The sequence below is a fragment of the Artemia franciscana genome, chromosome 12, assembly GCF_032884065.1.
Source record: "Artemia franciscana chromosome 12, ASM3288406v1, whole genome shotgun sequence".
Lineage (NCBI taxonomy): Eukaryota > Metazoa > Arthropoda > Branchiopoda > Anostraca > Artemiidae > Artemia > Artemia franciscana.
The window spans coordinates 1,951,139-1,969,507 of record NC_088874.1 but is presented as its reverse complement, the minus strand read 5'-3'; the positions used below and the strand labels follow the sequence as shown (position 1 = coordinate 1,969,507).

Genomic DNA, 18,369 nt, shown 5'->3' with positions numbered 1-18,369 from the left:
TTTAAGATATCTTGCGATGCTTAAGGGCCAGGGCAAAGTATATAAATATTTACTGCTAAAAATTTTAATTTTTGATTTTATTTATAGATGAGAAGGATTATGGTGAGGCTTTACTCTTGTTGACTGACAAGCTAAGGGTTTCTACCAGGATTGCAAACAAAATACCCATCCCAGCCGTTACGACCATGGTGCAACGCCATCAGCAAAGAAGAGACGAAGAGCCTCTTGATGATACTATTGTTTCATCTTTAATCTTTTTTATATTTCCTGATGCAGATGTTACTTTTAAGGAGGTGCGTTAATTTTATTTTCTAAAGGGATGCGCTGCCACCAATGATTTGACAATAAACCATTTGATGGCCTCTGAACTCTGCTGGGACTTGTTAAGTTAAAACTTAGCAAGTGGGAAAAAGTGGGACTTGTTAAGTTATTATCTGTTTTAGATGGTTCAATCTTTAATCCTATCTCTCGTAGATGTGAGTGTAATATTTTAATTGCATTCTGCATTGATTAAAAATCTAAAACAAAATCTTATTAAGATTAATTTAATCTTATTAAGATTAATTAAATCTTAAACAGATTAAAACGTAAATCTAAAACATTTACGTACACATACACTTAGCTTAAATGTACACTGATAGAAAATAGATGTCAGAGTTGCCAAGTTGCACACTTCATTAAGTGACTAAGAGGACTTTCAATAATTAGTACTAGGTTATCTTATGCACTTTTATGGACTGTTCCCTCATGCCTGTTACCTTAAGTACTATGTTACCTTACGCACTATGATACAAGTATATGTATGATTATTACCACTTTTCATTTTGCAACACAAGCCTACAGCTCTCTCAGCAACCAATCTTTGAAGAAGGATCAAAGGGATTCTTTTCGTAAGGGATTGGGGCTGATGCATCAAAATTTTTGTTTTTATTTTTTATCAAAATATAATAGAAGTGTCTTTTGGAATGACCTTAGAACGACTTCTGTAAATAACGTCGTCATTTTTATACCGACAAATTATTTTCGCAAACCTTTTTTTGCATATCTCTAGCGACAAATTATTCTATATTATCAACAATTAAATTAAATTGTACTGCTATTTTTTTAATATTTATCGCAGACAATCATCTTCAGCAAAATGTATTGCAACTATTCCAAGAATATGTGACGTTATTCAAATAAAAAGGGTTTTCTTAAATTTAAGGCCCTAACGAATTTTTTTTCAGTCGTGACCTATCTAGATCGTTTTTATTGCACTTGGTATTAACCAAGTGACATTTAGCAATCGCAAATTCTGTCGGTCTGTCGGTCCCGGTTTTGCTACTTTAGGCACTTCCAGGTAAGCTAGGACGATGAAATTTGGCAGGCGCATCAGGGACTGGACCAGATTAAATTAGAAATAGTCGTTTTCCCGATTTGACCATCTGGGGGGGGGAGTGGGGGGCCCGTTAATTCGGAAAAAAAATAGAAAAATTGAAGTATTTTTAAATTACGAACGGTTGATCAGATCTTAATGAAATTTGATGTTTGGAAAGATATCGTGTCTCAGAGCCGTTATTTTAAATCCCGACCAGATCAGGTGGTAATGGGGTGGGGGGAGTTGGGAGGGGGAAACCTAAAATCTTGGAAAACACTTAGAGTGGAGGGATCGTGATGAAACTTGGTGGGAAAAATAAGCACAAGTGCTAGATACATGGTTGACATAACCAGAACGGATCCGCTTTCTTTGGGGTAGTTGGGGGGGGGGGGGGGTAATTCTGAAAAATTAGAAAAAATGAGGTATTTTTAACTTACGAACGGGTGATCGGATCTCAAGGAAATTTGATATTTAGAGGGATATCGTGTCTCAAAGCTCTTATTCTAAGTCCCGACCGGATCTGGTGACATTGGGGGGGGGGAGTTTGGGATGGGGGAACTTAAAATGATGGAAAACGCTTAGTTTGGAGGGATCGGGATGAAACTTGGTGGTAAAAATAACCAGAAGTCTTAGATACGTGTTTTACATAATTGGAGTGGATCAGCTCTATTGGGGGGGGGGGGGGGTAATTCTGAAAAATTAGAAAAAATGACGTATTTTTAACTTACGAAAGAGCAATTGGATCTTCATGAAACTTCATATTTAGAAAGACCTCGTAACTCAGATCTCTTATTTTAAATCTCAACCGGATCCAGCGTAATTGGGGGGGGGCAGTTGGGGGGAACCGGAAATCTTAGAAAATACTTAAAGCGCGTAGATCAGGATGAAACTGGATGGGAAGAATAAAAACCTGTCTAAGATACGTGACTGACATAACCGGACCGTATCTGCTCCCTTTGGGGTAGTTGGGGGGGGGGGGGGTTAAATCTGAAAAACTAAAAAAATGAGGTATTTTTAACTTATGAACGGGTGATCGGATCTCAATGAAATTTGATATTTAGAAAGATATCGTGTCTCAAAGCTCTTATTTTAAGTCGTGACCGGATCTGGTGACATTAGGGGGAGTTTGGGGTGGGAGAACCTAAAATGATGGATAACGCTTAGATTGGAGGGATCGGGATGAAACTTGGTGGGAAAAATAAGCAGAAGTCTTAGATACGTGATTTATATAATTGGAACAGATCTGCTCTATTGGGGGGGGGGGGGGTAATTCTGAAACATTAGAAAAAATGACGTATTTTTAACTTACGAAGGAGTCATCGGATCTTCATGAAAATTCATATTTAAAGGGAAATCGTAACTCAGATCTCTTATTTTAAATCTCAACCGGATCCAGCGTCATTGGGAGGGGAACGGAAATCTTAGAAAATACTTAAAGCGGAGAGATCAGGATGAAACTGGATGGGAAGAATAAAAACAAGTCTATGATACGTAACTGACATAATCGGACCGGATCCGCTCTCTTTGGTGGTGTTGGGGGGGGGGGGGGTAATTCGGAAAAATGAGGTATTTGTAACTTACGAATGGTGACCAGATCTTAATGAAATTTGATATTTAGAAGGATCTTGTGCTTTAAAGCTCTTATTTTAAATTCCGAAAAGATCCTGTGACATTGGGGGGACTTGGAGGGGGAAACCGGAATTCTTGGAAAATGTGAAAATTCCTAACTCAGATCTCTTATTTTAAATATCAACCGGATCCAGCGTAATTGGGGGGGGGGGGACAGTCGGGGGGGTCTGGAAATCTTTGAAAATACTTAAAGCTGTGAGATCAGGATGAAACTGGATGGGAAGAATAAAAACGTGTCTAAGATACGTGACTGACATAACCGGACCGGATCTACTCTCTTTGGTGGAGATAGGGGGGGGGGGGGGGTAATTTTGAAAATTGATGCATTTGTAACTTACGAAAAGGTGACCAGATCTTAATGAAATTCGATATTTACAAGGATCTTGTGCTTTAAAGCTCTAATTTTAAATTCCGACCTGATCCTGTGACATTGGGGAGAGTTGGAGGGGGAAACCAGAATTCTTGGAAAAAGTGAAAATTGGGGTATTTTTATCTTACGAATAGGTGATCGGATCTAAATGAAATTTTATATTTAGAAGGAATTCATGTCTTAGAGCTCTGATTTGAAATCCCGACAAGATCTTTTGACATTGGGGTAGTTGGAGGGGGAAATCTTGGAAAACACTTTGAGTGGAGGAATCGGGATGAAGCTTGGTGGACAGAATAAGCAAATGTCCTTGATACGTGATTGCCGGAACCGTACTGGACTCGCTCTCTTTTGGGGAGTTGGGGGGAGGGGTTCAGTGATTTGGCGAGTTTGGTGCTTCTGGACGTGCTAGGACAATGAAAATTGGTAGGCGTGTCAGGGAGCTGCACAAATTGACTTGATAAAGTCGTTTTCCCATGTTCGACAATTTGGGGAGCTAAAGGGAGAGGAAAAATTAGAAAAAATTAGGTATTTATAACATACGAGTGGGTGATCGGATCTTAATGAATTTTGATATTTAGAAGGACATCGTAACTCAGAGCTCTTATTTTAAATCCTGACCGGCATTAAGCCTCTTATTTTCCTTTTAAATCAATCTATTGATTCATATAATTTTGATAGAGCTCATACCATATGATCTCTTGGCTCTTAGCTCTTCATGCCTCGTCACAAGTGCCATATGAGCTCTTACCTCTTGTTTTTATGGCACTTGGTATTAATCAAGTGACATATAGCAATCGCAAATTCTGTCGGTCTGTCTGTCTGTCGGTCCCGGTTTTGCTACTTTAGGCACTTCCAGGTAAGCTAGGACGACGAAATTTGGCAGGCGTATCAGGGACCAGACCAGATTAAATTAGAAATAGTCGTTTTCCCGATTTGACCATCTGGAGGGGGAGTGGGGGCCGGTTAATTCGGAAAAAATAGAAAAAAAGGAAGTATTTTTATCTTACGAACGGTTGATCAGATCTTAATGGAATTTGATGTTTGGAAAGATATCGTGTCTCAGAGATCTTATTTTAAATCCAGACCGGATCTGGTTACATGGGGGGGGATTTGGGAGGGGAAAACCTAAAATCTTGGAAAACACTTAGAGTGGAGGGATCGGGATGAAACTTGGTGTCACAGTTGCAAGTAGTAATAGTCGTTGCTATCAGGAGTTTTCAAACTCGTTGCAAGTTGTCGCACTGACAGTTATAAGTGGTCACAGTCGCAGCTGCAAGGAGTCATAGTCACAAGTAGCTTATGTAACAGTTAAGTTTTATTCTCATTCGCTGTCACGAGTAGCTGTAGTCGTAGGTGTAAGTTGTCGGGATCGCAAAAAGTCTCAGTTACCAGTTTTTGTAGGCTTAAGTATTTGCAGTAGCAAGTAGTCATAGCTGGAAGTAATCACGGTTGCAGGTTTTGAGAGTTACAAATAGTCTCAGTTGTAAGCAGTCGTAGTGGCAGTTGCCACTGCGTAAGTAGTAGTCTTAATCACGGTCATGAGCAATCGAATTCGTTAGTGTTCGTAGTCACAATTAGTTACAGTCACAAATAGTCAAACTTAGTAGTTGTCTTACTAGCAGGAAATTTAATTAAAAAAAAAACAAGTTTTTTTAACTGAAAGGAAGGAGCGACATTAAAACTTAAAACGACAAGAAATTACTCCGTATATGAAAGGGGCTGTTCCTTCCTCAACGCCCCGCTCTTTGCGCTAAAGTTTGACTCTTTCTCTTAAATCTACTTTTTAAAAAAGGGAAAAACTTTAGCGTAAAGAGCGGGGCGTTGAAGAAGGAACAGTCCCTTTCATATACGGAGTAATTTCTGTTCGTCTTAAGTTTTGATGTCGCTCCTTGCTTTCAGTTAAAAAAAAACTTGTTTTTTTATTTAATTTCTGAACGTTTTTGAATTAATGCATGCTTTGATTTTGGCTCCCCGCACATAAATACTTAGAACGAAATTTGCATTTTTTGTTTTGTTTTTGGACTAAATGGCTTCTTCTTAGTTTTGATCGGGCGATTATTGAGAAAAAAGGAGTGGGGAAGGAGGCTTAGTTGCCCTTCAATCTTTTGGCTACTTAAAAAGGCAACTAGAACTTTTAATTTCTTACGAATGTTTTTATTAATAAAAAATATACGTAACTTCAGAATTGACTTTCGTAACGAACTTCTATATTCGTATATTTTTATTACGTATATGAGAGGGTTTGCCCCTTCTTTATTTCTTTGCTCTTTACTCTAAAGCTTAAATGTTGTCCCAATTCTTTAAGAATGACCCCTGAATCACAAAGGCCGTAGAAGAAATAGTTTAAATTACTAAAAATACTTTAGCGTAAAGAGAAGGTATTTAGGAGGATATGAACCCCTCATATGCGTAATAGTTTCCCTTCGTTTTGTTTTAATGCTGCTCCTTACTTTCAGTTAAAAAAACTTTTTTCATATTTATCTTTTCATTGTTTTTCGTTTTAAATAATCTTAGAAAATCCTGCACCCCCTTCATGGAAATTCTTTCCTCCCGTGACAAATTCCTCCATGGAAAGATACTCCTTTGTAATTCCCTCCCCTCAACCCCCTCCCTATCCAAGAAAAAATTCCCCTGAAAACGTCTGTACACTTCCCAATAACCATTACTATATGTAAACACTGGTCAAAGTTTGTAACTTGTAGCCCCTCCCCTGGGGACTTTGAGGGAGTAAGTCGTCCCCAAAGACATAGTTATTAGGTTTTTCGACTATGCTGAACAAAATGGCTATCTCAGAATTTTGACCCGTTGACTTTGGGAAAAAATGAGCGTGGGAGGGGGTCTAGGTGCCCTCCAATATTTTGGTCACTTAAAAAGGGCACTAGAACTTTTAATTTCCGTTAGAATGAGCCCTTTCGCAACATTCTAGGACCACTGGGTCGATGCGATCACCCCTGGAAAAAAAAATAAATGAAAATAAACACGCACCCGTGACCGGTTTTCTGGCAAAAACACGAAATTCCACATTTTTGTAGATAGGAGCTTGAAAATCTACAGTAGGGTTCTCTAATATGCTGAATGCGATGGTGTGATTTTCGTTAAGATTCTATTACTTTTAGGGGGTGTTTTCAACCATATTTTCGAAAATAAGGGAAATTTTCTCAGGCTCGTAACTTTTGATAAGTAAGACTAAATTTGATGAAACTTATATATTTTAAATCAGCATAAAAATCTGATTCTTTTGAAGTATCTTTTCGTATCAAATTTCCATTTTTTAACGTTTCGTTTACTATTGAGCCGGATCGTTCCTTACTACAGTTCGTTACCACGAACCGTTTGATACAAATAGTCAGAATCGCAGTTACAGTAGTAGTAATCATAGGGTCCTGAAAGTGTAAAGTTATTGCCCTTTGCCGCCCCTTAGCTATTGCAGATATACCCTTTTTACAATCTTGGTGCACATGGTAGACACAGTACTGGTCTCAAGTAGAGGTATTTGAAGTCGCAAGTAGTCACATTTGCAAGCAGTCTAAGTTGTAAAGTCACAGTCGCAAGTAGTCGTGGTTTCGGGCACAGTAGTAGTAGCAACAGTGATCCTTAAAGGGTAAAGTTAATACCCTTAGCCACTCCTTAGGTATTGCAGATGTACCTTTTTATAACCACGATGCACACGCTTTCTTGTGATATCTTCCAACATCCCCTTCAGCATTCCTTGAAGTTTCACCTTAATACATTCACCTTGACACATTCAGGATCAAAAATCCAAACTATTTTCTAAATGTAAATCCTGTATGTAAACAATGGGCACATTACATGATTTGCAACCTTTTCTCTGGGGCCTTGGGGGGGGGGGCATCACACCCCCAATACGTAGTTGTTGGATCTATTGACTAATTTGAACAAAATGATTATTTCATAATTTTGACCATTGTTATGGGGTCTTCAAAAGGACAAGGGGGCCCTTTCCCCTCCAAGCACTGTTAAACATATTACTAAACTTGCAACTTAATGCTCTCAGTCGTTTCTGAGATGTTGCTGATGCGCTCTTTCGACAATCAGCATGGGCATAGTGGGTTTTGGTTTCGTTCAACCCTCCACCGCTCAACATCCCCTGAAAGTAGTCCCAAGTAGATGAAGCAGCAGTTACAAGCAGTCGTACTCACAGTTGCAGTTGCAACCAATTACATTTGCAGCCGTAATATTAGCAGTAGTTGCCCTGAAAGTTTCAAGTTAATTGTCTTTGTCCTAAGATATTGCAGATATTACACTTTTGTCCTAAGATATTGCAGATACATCGTTTTGATTATTGGGATGCAGATAGTTTCTTTGGATTAAATTTCAATACCCTTAGGATTTTTGGACACACCCAGGATCAAACATTCCCCCTTTCCTAACGATAAATCCTTCATGTAAAAAATGGACACATTCAACGTGAAAAATATTCGATATAAGAATAATCCGAGGTATTTATACCTGGGAATTTACTCTGCCTTAAGAAATCCTATGCCGCATTGGAATTATTGTGGTCTTAATACCACGTATAAATGAAAAACCATAAAAAAATGGACCAACAGAAGACTTATGCAATTTTTTTGTTGGTCATCCTATGGAAGTCACAGACTTCTGTAGTCTGCATAGCGCAGGATAATGTTTTCATTTGCATTTAAGTGTCATATTTCCTCTGTATGTTACAAGATGTTGTCTCTTTCGTACTTTTTAAGCTTCCAAGTCATTATAAATTCCCGACCCATGGGCGCCGGCAGGGGGACCATGGCCCCCCCTGGAAATTTGGGACTGTAAAGTAATCATAAGGAAATCAAAGGATACAGAGATCAGAATAGGAAAAAAACATGAAAAAAAATGTGTATTGCCCCATTGTTGGCTGCCTGCCAATAGATTTTAACCATTAATAAGGAGAATAAAAGTTCTAATTTGTGACTGAGTGACCTCTTTCGAGTTTTCCACTAACTTTTTTCTGTATGATTTGATAGAAGCAGCAAAAGAATTCAAATTCTTCGTAGTAATGAATGGTAAGTAAATAACGATGCTTGTCAATAATGGAAGTATAAGAGCCAAACTATTGATAACATCTAATCAAAGAATTAGCTTTTTATGGTGATCCTAGATATGTATTTGTTTATTAATAATTAGTGCAGTTATTAGTACACAAGAGAGTTCATTTAATTATAGAAAATACTAGGAAAACAACTTAATAAGGGGTACTTTTGGTAAAAATATGCCGTCAACTTTTGCTTGCATTGCAAGAGTACCCATGAGCTGATATATCAAATCACTATAGTCACGTTTCTCCATATATAGCAATGTTTCTCCTGAACGGAATGCTGGGAATTTATGTATTTTCCCCCTGAACGGACACGTTTTTTGTGTTTTATTATCATTTTCTTTCCAGAAGTGATTGTATATATCTACTATTCACTTTGAAAAAGATATAATTTTTTACAATTATGAAGTATAAAGGTGTCAAATATATTGATTTTTGATATTCAAAATTAAATTTAAAATATTGACTTAGAAATTTTTGCGATTTTCTTAATCTTAGTTTTATTGTTTTACTTTGAACAAACTACTTTGATAATGCGTTACTTTTTATAAGCACTGAGTCTAAAGGTATTAAATATTTTGGTGTTTGATGAACAAGATCAAAACTGTCGATATTGTTAAAAGCTATCCGTCCAAGGCTTCGGCATTGGTCAACTGAACAAAATGCTGGGAGTTTATGTCTTATTTGTTTTTTTTTAAGTAGACTATGGTTTTGTGTATTTTTGTAATTACTAACTTTTTCCACTTTTTTTATATTTTAGTTTAATTGACATACTTTTTCTCTTGTCTTTAGAAGAATGTTAGTCTCTAAGCTTCATGAAATAAAGAAAGAAAAAACACATTTTTTGGGAATGTAACATTTTAGCTGCATAGAAAAACCTTTTAATTAATTCCTCTACCTCTTTCCACGTTTATCTAAAGCCTCAGGAAGAGCAAGCAGTTGTCAATTAAAATATACTTTTGTAGGAATCTACCCTACCCCCATCTAAGCAATGACTCACCCCCTTTCATTATAGCCGATACGTAATTACAGATCACGAAACGTAGCTTAATTCCGTTACAAATAAAGCGAATCAACTTGGTTGAATCCAGTACTACCACCGTTTGGCCTTACTTCTTTTGCAACTGGAAAGCCTAATCAATTAGCTTCTCAAAATTTTAAATTGATTGCAAATTCGTCCTCTTCGGGGTAAAGTCGTAGTTTGGTGCCCTAAACCACCTAAACTTTCACCCAACCGCCACTGTTATATTGGCGTCTTTCCTCCCCCCTTGAAAATTTCAATCCCCCAAGGCCGGTGTCCTTGTCCTGACCGGCCCTCCATTGTGGGTGGATGTTTTTTTTAGATGCTGCGCTTTATTACTGTGTAAAATTTTAATTCTTGGTCATATTTCCTTTGTCGTTTTTAATAACCATATTTTAAATAACCGATTGCTTGATTTCTAGAAATTCTGTTATTCTACGGAAAAAGTGGAGCAGTTACTAAGCACAGTGGACAAAATGAATGTGGAACATTTGGTAAGTGCTTTATCTTTAGCAAGACCGAGGACTAGGACTTAGCCAGGAAAAGGGTTCGAGAGGAGTCGAACTCACTTTCAAGAGGGGATACTCAGTTACGATTTTTTTTTTCATTTGCCATTCTATAATCTCAAAAAGTACATATAAGTTAGTATTTTCTGAAATTTTGCACGTTTTGACCTGGACTCCAATCCTTCCTATTCCTCCCGTCTGGCCACGCAACTGATCTCTAAGCTTTTTATATTTTACTATACAGTGTATTCAGGGTCGTATCCAGGATTTTTTCTGGGGGGGGGGTTACGAAAAAAGAAACTTTAAAAGTGCATCAAAAATTTTTTTGTATTCATTTTTGTTGCATTTTACGAGTCGGACAATTTTGGGTAGAGGAACCCCTAACCCCCCTGGATACGGCCTTGAGTGTATTACATTGTTTTAAAGTTTGCACAGGTCTGGAAGTGGTTGTCAGGCAGAGAATTATTGACTACGGGTAAGTTCTAAAATGGTTTGGATTTTTTTTTTTCTGACTATTCTACGTTTCATATGTTTATATTATGTTTAAATCAAATAATTGTATAAGTTATTTGAAAATTGTCCTGTGATCTTATCTTGACAAACTGACAGTAGAATATGGTTATCATTTATCATATTGTAGGGTTTAATAAAATTTTGGGAAATAAATTCGAGCTTGGAAATAGTGTTAACAGTAGTACAGAATAAAACAATCATAGTCACGGGGTCTTGTCAGTCCCACTTTTTTTCTTATTCCATTATTCACGGCGCCAGGATCTTAATGGTATCTGAAATGCCGCTACCTTTACCTCTTTCTGAAACCTTGGGGTTTTAAATATCTATTGAACTTTCTTTTGGAGGAGTCAACAGAGGGATTTACAAGAATAACCCCAGGAAGATCGTTCAGAGCGAGGTCGTTCAGATCGTTTTGAGTTCTGAGATTGTTCAGAACTCATCCCCAGGAAGATCGTTCAAGATAGAAGTACAACGCCAGATAAAGCTGTTCCTCAAGTACTCGCTCTTGGCGTGTCCTCCGTTATATAACTAGACCGAACTGTGTGCCTTTGTGTCTGCCTTGACGGCTGGACAATGGGAGGCACAATGTGAGAGAGCTCGTCTAAGGGAGGCAAATTCATGTGTTTAGAAAACATCCTTCGACGCTAAATCAAACCTTTCAGTTAGAGGCTGGAGCGAGACATGTGTGGAGGCGCAGCCCGCCCTACATTTTTATTCAAGATGTAAATTCAGGTGATATTTGTATCTTGTGTTTAAAGCTTCGTAGGTCTATTTTGGAATAGCCAAAATAAGGTAATTAAGGAATAACCTAATTAAGCAAAAGTCTTTAAAGATCCAGGTTCTTAGGTATAAACAGACCAAAAATGGGTCCTGGCACCAAAAATCACTTTAAGGGCCACGTGATCCTTCAAATGGCTCTTTTAGGCTTCTTTCTTTGGTCCCTTTTAGGTCCATTGTGGCCCATTAAGGGCCATAAATATCATTTTAAATACATTACTAAAATATTCAGTTTTATTGATCAAACTTTTTTATTTTAGACTGATCAGCGTAAAAAAATGCTAAAAATGAACCTTACTATAGAAAATAAATCCTTGGTCAGAAGGTGGTATAAGATACGCCTAAATTCAGTCTGTATCGTTGTTTTTCGCTTTAAAAACACTGTTTCTACTCAGTCCTATTACTTTACCGTTGGACATAACACAATGCATGAATACAAATCAGCTAGTAACGTAAATCGATTCTTAAGTTGACTTATTAACTAAATAAACTTTGAGGCCTTTTTTTGTTTTAGGATAGAGAGAAAACTATCGTTCCATAATCTACATTTGAGATCAAGCAGTCCACAGAATTTGTCCAAGTATATCTTTAGGCAGCGTATGAGTGTGGAATTTTCGTTTCTAAGTGAATTAAATAAAAAAAAACTAATTTTTTTAGCTGAAAGTAAGGAGCGACATTAAAACTTAAAACGAACAGAAATTACTCCGTATATAAAATGGCTTGTCCCCTCCGCAATCCATCGCTCTTTGCGCTAAAGCTTTTAATTGTTTTAAAAAGTAGAATTGTGGCAAAGAGTCAAACTTTAGCGTAAAGAGGGAGGGATTGCGGAGGGGACAACCCATTTTATATACGGAGTAATTTCTGTTCGTTTTAAGTTTTAATGTCGCTCCTTACTTTCAGCTAAAAAAATTAGTTTTTTTTTATTTAATTTCTGAACGTTTTTGAATTGATGCATGTTTGGTTTTGGCTCTCCACACATAAATTATTAAAATGAAATTTCTATATTAATTCTTTTTTTGGCTAAATAGCTTTCTCTTAGTTTTAATCAGACGATTTTGAGAAATAAGGGGTGGGGAAGGAGGCCTAGTTGCCCTCCAATTTTACGGTTGCTTAAAAAGGCAACTAGAACTTTTAATTTTTAACGAACGTTTTTATTAGTAAAAAATATAAGTAACTTATAAATTAGCAACTTACGTAACAAACTTTCATAATCTTATATTTTTATTATGTATACAAGGGGGTTTGTATCCTCGTTAATACCTCGCTCTTTACACTAAATCTTAAGCTTTGTCCCAATTCTTTAAGAATGACCCCTGAATCAGAAAGGCCGTAGAATAAATAGTTGAAATTACTAAAAATACTTTAGCATGAAGAGCGAGGTATTTATCTCCTCCTAAATACCTTGCTCTTTATGCTAAAGTATTTTTAGTACCCCTCATATGCGTAATAATCTCTGTTCGTTTTAAGTTTCAATGCTACTCCTTCCTTTCATTTGAAAAAACGTTTTCATGTTTATTTTTCAATGTTTTCTTATAATAATGCTAGAAAATCATGCGCCCTTTTCCTTGAATTTTTCTTCCCCCATGACAGATTCCTCCAAGGAAATATCCTCAAACATAGCCTTCTCCCCTCAGCCCCACCCCCAAACAAAATAAAATCCCCCTGAAAACGTCTGTAGACTTCCCAATAACCATTACTATATGTAAACACTGGTCAAAGTTTGTAACTTGCAGCCCCTCCCCCAGGGATTGTGGGGGAGTAAATCATCCTCAAATACATAGTTATTATGGTTTTCGACTATGCTGAACAAAATGGCTATCTCAAATTTTGACCCGTTGACTTTGGGAAAAAAATGAGCGTGGGAGGGGGCCTAGATGCCCTCCAATTTTTTTGGTGACTTAAAAAGGGCACTAGAACTTTTCATTTCCGTTAGAATGAGCCCTCTTGTGACATTCTAGGACCACTTGGTCGATACGATGACCCCTGGGAATTCTAACGGAAATGTCTTCTGACAAACCCGTGATTTGTCTTCTGGCAAAAAATACATAATTCCACGTTTTTGTAGATAGAAGCTTGAAACTTCTACAGTAGGGTTCTCTGATACGCTGAAACTGATGGTGTGATTTTCGTTAAGATTCTATGACTTTTAGGGGGTGTGTCCCCCTATTTTCATAAATAAGGCAAATTTTCTCAGGCTCGTAACTTTTGATGGGTAAGACTAAACTTGATGAAACTTGTATATTAAAAATCAGCATTGAAATGCGATTCTTTTGATGTAGCTATTGATATCAAAATTCAATTTTTTAGAGTTTTGGTTACTATTGAGCCGGGTCGCTCCTTACTACAGTTCGTTACCACGAACTGTTTGATAGTAAATGACTGTTAAAGGTCCTTTTCTTAATTATTCGGAAAAGCAGTAATAACCATGCGAGAAATTAAATTTGGTTCTTTAGTAAACATGGTGGCCCACTTTAGGTCTAAAATCGAGGCTAATTTTGGTACCCAAGCAGTTAAAGATATCTTATGTCTAGGATGTTGCTTGCTAATATCGATTCCCAGGAAAGTCAATGAAGTTCTGTTGATGGAATAATCGTACCTCCATGTATACAGGCTATCAGTGAAATATTACTTGCTAAAAACTGCTAAAATTACGCTAAAAAACGCTAACATTGCGGTAGGGACACAGAAGTCAAAAGTATGTAAATAGAAGAAAATAGATGACAATTCTCCATTGATGTATTTTTGTCAGCTGTCATTATTGTCATAATTTGACGATATTCTTTAATCATTTCTGTCAAGGTTTGCTGCTTTCATCAGCTGTCTGTCATCATTTGTTGATATTTCTTTGGCTTTAATGGAGAACCAAACTATGTGCCCATTGTTTAGATTACTGATATTGATTCAGTGTTGACCCTCATTTGTATGATGACAACAGTGTTGTCATCATTTGTAGATATTTCTTTGGCTTTGATGGAGAACCGTAACTATGTGTCTATTGTTTAGATTGCTGATATTGAAACAGTGTTGACCCTCATTTGTATGATGACAACAGTGTTGTCATCATTTGTAGATATTTCTTTGGCTTTGATGGAGAACCGTAACTATGTGTCTATTGTTTAGATTGCTGATATTGAAACAGTGTTGACCCTCATTTGTATGATGACAACAGTGTTGTCATCATTTGTAGATATTTCTTTGGCTTTGATGGAGAACCGTAACTATGTGTCTATTGTTTAGATTGCTGATATTGAAACAGTGTTGACCCTCATTTGTATGATGACAACAGTGTTGTCATCATTTGTAGATATTTCTTTGGCTTTGATGGAGAACCGTAACTATGTGTCTATTGTTTAGATTGCTGATATTGAAACAGTGTTGACCCTTCAGACCTTTAAAATTGTAAGAAAAACAAAGATAATTTCAAGACTTGGGCTATACTGTGGAGTGGGTAATTATAAGGTCTGTCGTTTACATCTCTTGACTTGACTCATACTTTTGAAATGAAATGAAAAGAAATACTTTTGACGGAAATTTATCCCTGTTTCTCTGTTTATTGGGTTTTTAGTAACTTACTTCGGCTTTCTTTTCTAAATTCATTTGAAGCAATTTTTTCCATGTTGGAAAATAATTTCTACCCCCGAATTTTAAAATTATGCTTTATGTCACACTTTCCAGTCTTATTTGCCTTGATTTTTTTTCCGAATGAAATTAATTCTGGCTTTTCATTTATTTTGAACCATTATGTAAAAATAACATTGGCGTCAAAGGTCAATCGTCAAATAACCGTAAAAGGTCTATAAATAGTAGTTAAAGGCCTACTGCTTAGGGATATGTGACTTATTTCTATAACAAAACCAAAAGAGTGGTGAGACTTCAGCTAAATAAGAACTAATCATTTAAACTTAAATAATATTGAAAGTTGCACCATATTCAGTCAGAAGGTGTTCATGGGCTTTGAAGTTTAGTCTTCTTGTCTTACTCCATATGAAGGACAAAATACCATCAAAAGCTATGCAATCTTATCCATTTATCTTTTATTTCTTCTCCTTTGGTTTTTAACGTGTGTTTCTGTAAAATTTAGTTCTAGAGCTAATTTATAGCCACACATTACACATTTGAAACCAGTTTTAATGAAGACAGAATTATGGTCACCCTCACCAAATTTATTGGGTATGATTTTTTTTAGTCTCTCAAAGTCTCAACGACCAAACTGAGTCATGGCTCAGGCCGCAAAAGGCCGTCGATTTCATGATTACACTTAGTTACATGACTATTATTAGGTTAAATTGTCCGCACAAGTCTATTTCAATATTTTGTCTGTTTAGCCAGAACGACTTTTAAACAGACTAGGTTTAGTCGATTTTATATGCTTATTATAATATTGAATTCAGGTCCTCTGGATGAAATAGTTATGTCAAGTTCTCTAGCCCCAAGTCACTGAGATATACTAAATGCATAGATTGTATCCTAGACTATATTTAAGATTGTTTTTTCTATGGTAATCGGGTTTAGTCCGTTTTAGTATGACTGTTGCAATTTAAAAATAAGACTCTGGAATTTCATGCCAAAATTGCGAAGAAAACCTTGCCTTTAGTGCCATCCGTTCTTATTGCCTGAAGGGGGCATTAGAGGGATATATGAATTATTTGCCTCTTGATATTTTAGAACTATGTATGTTTTAGTTTGTGTTTTTTCTGCAAGACGTGAATATTTTATTATTGTCTGTTTATTCTGTCAGTAAAAATGGAAAGGTTTCTTAGTTTCAGGGAAATAAAAAGATCTTAACAAGAAGTAATACGAAACAATTCATAATTTATTTATCTGACTTACATAAAATTCCACATTTACATCAATTTATATTTTCTAGTTTTGTAAATGCATTTGAAACTCTTCTTAACAAATCTTCTGTTACATCCAAAAATAATCCAAATCTCCTGTCGGACTCCGCAGATCCAGATAAATGATCCCTGCTATATCTTTGTCTATTCTTTCCATAATAGGGTCTGTGGTAGTATTGATTTCTAAGGAGCCTTTCGATTTTTCTGGCCTTCTTTGCTATCAGAAGTCTAACTGCGCCTGATACCACGGCGGCAATGGCACCAGCAATTACTAAGGCAATGACTGCAGCTGCCGCTATTATCAGTGGGAAGTACGGAACAACACTTTCGAAAAGTGGTGCGATTGGTGGAATCACAATATGACCAGGTTCATTTTCATCTTGGAATGGTGGCAGTACCATTAGAGGCATGTAGTTTACTGGAGTGTCTGCCATTTTTGATTCGATGGCTTCTACTGGCCTTGGCATTGTTTCTGTCTCCATGGCTATTTATCTGAAAATCGGAGAAATTAATATTTTTGCTTTGCTGCTAAGGACAGCGTTTTATAGTTTACTGATAGATTTTTCATTTGTGCATTCCCATGAGTCGGGGAGTGGGGTTGCTTCAAGGTCCGTCCCCCCTAAGCATCAGCAATTTTCTGCTTTTCTGAGGAAACAATGAGGAGGCTTTAATGAGACAGAACAGGCCACCAAGAAATAAGAGACACGTTTCTGTGGGTGTTTTATGTTTAGCAACAACAGGAAACAGCTCTTTTCGTTCAAAACAACTGTTTTCTTTTGTTTAATAATAATCAAGTCAAATCTTCTTGGGAATTGGAGAAAACAGACCTATAAGGTTATTTTTACCTTGATCCCTCCGTAAAATATGTTTAAAATACTTCACAGAGATACTCATTCATTAAGCAACTACTGAATTCATAAGCTTTTGTTGATTAAGCTTTTGTTTAACTTTCTTAGTAACGCAAGAACGTTACGACTATTTAGATTATAATTCAGGGACTGAGATGGTACAAACGACATTTTAAAGTAATAATATGCAAGAAAAATAGCTATACATTACCTGTTGGCGATAACGGAAACTGAAATATGAATTTGGAGAATATTTTCTGGTCAAGATTTGTGTCGTCAGTGAAAGCACTTGAGGCCAGCGTTATCATAGAAGGACATATATGGCAGAAAATTTTTAGAGCTGTTAACAATGTTGGTTTTGATTCTTAATGTTGCTCCTTGGGAATTGTTCAGTCACCCTGTTATCGCATGAAATGCCCAGGATCGAAAATGCCGGTTTGATCGGTTTACTATTAGCAGGTACGCTAAGATGTCTGAAAGCAAAGTCTGTGAGATACAGAAAGATTTCTTTGTTTTGATATCCAAAAAATCGATTCATCTTCATTCTAGAAATATTAACTTTTAGTCTCTAGCCAACTTCTCGCCAGAATCGCCTCCGGTGACACTTACGTGCTACGTCTAGCTTGTTTTTCTTCAAGATTCATTTTAAAAAAATTAGTGACGTTTTTTGCAAGAAATAGAATATTTTTCTTAATAAACGGATGGAAAATATTCTGTGTTGACAAGCAACGCCATCTTTTACTCAATTTTAGTGTTTTTTCCTTCTATTCTATTAGCATTTTTAAAAGCTTTTTTTTAATACACATATATATATATATATATAGTATTAAAATCGAGTTCTCAGGCCGAAATGTCTAGTTTTCTAGTACCAAGTCACAGTGATATACTGAATGTATAGATTGTATATCAGAGTATGTTTGAAATTGTTTCTTTTTTATTGTCATTGTTTTAGTCGATCTTGTTATGATTTTTTTAAATTTAAAAACAGGACCCTCTAGGAATTTTCACGCCATAACCGCAAAGAAATCCATTACTTGAAGAGCGCTTTAGTGCCATCTTTTTCGGTATTTAGAGAAGACATTAGAAGCTTACATCTGAATTAAGTGCCTCGTGATAAATTATCCTGGAAATGAAGGGGACTATCCCCTCCCCCGCTCGTCCCCCCTCCGTTAAGGTAAATTCTGCCTTATTTCCCAAACGTTTTAAGAACGGATTAGAGTCAAAGAGAAGGCAGTGGGAATAGCATGACATTTTTTCTAACAGTACCTTAAGAACGGGAGGGTTTAGATACTCATTTTGTTTGTACAACATTTTTTTTTAGTTCAAGTGTTTTTGTAAGGCAATAGGTAAGTAAAACGCTTACAGTCGCTAACTGTTTGTTGTGCTTCAAAATGTTTTCAGGAAAGGACTAGTAAAACTTTAGTTTAAAAAGCGGGGGCGGTATATATCCC

General features: G+C 36.5%; 1 protein-coding gene across 2 annotated transcripts in view; it reads left to right on the top strand.

Annotated features, from left to right (window-relative positions):
• LOC136033564 (rab3 GTPase-activating protein catalytic subunit-like) overlaps window positions 1–18,369 on the top strand; it is a 424,515-nt gene that overhangs the window by 54,235 nt on the left and 351,911 nt on the right. For both annotated transcript variants that reach the window (XM_065714323.1, XM_065714322.1), the window contains 2 exons: window positions 88–293; window positions 9,859–9,930. In XM_065714323.1, the coding sequence (XP_065570395.1) occupies window positions 88–293; window positions 9,859–9,930 (278 nt within the window). The remainder of the gene's footprint in view (window positions 1–87; window positions 294–9,858; window positions 9,931–18,369) is intronic.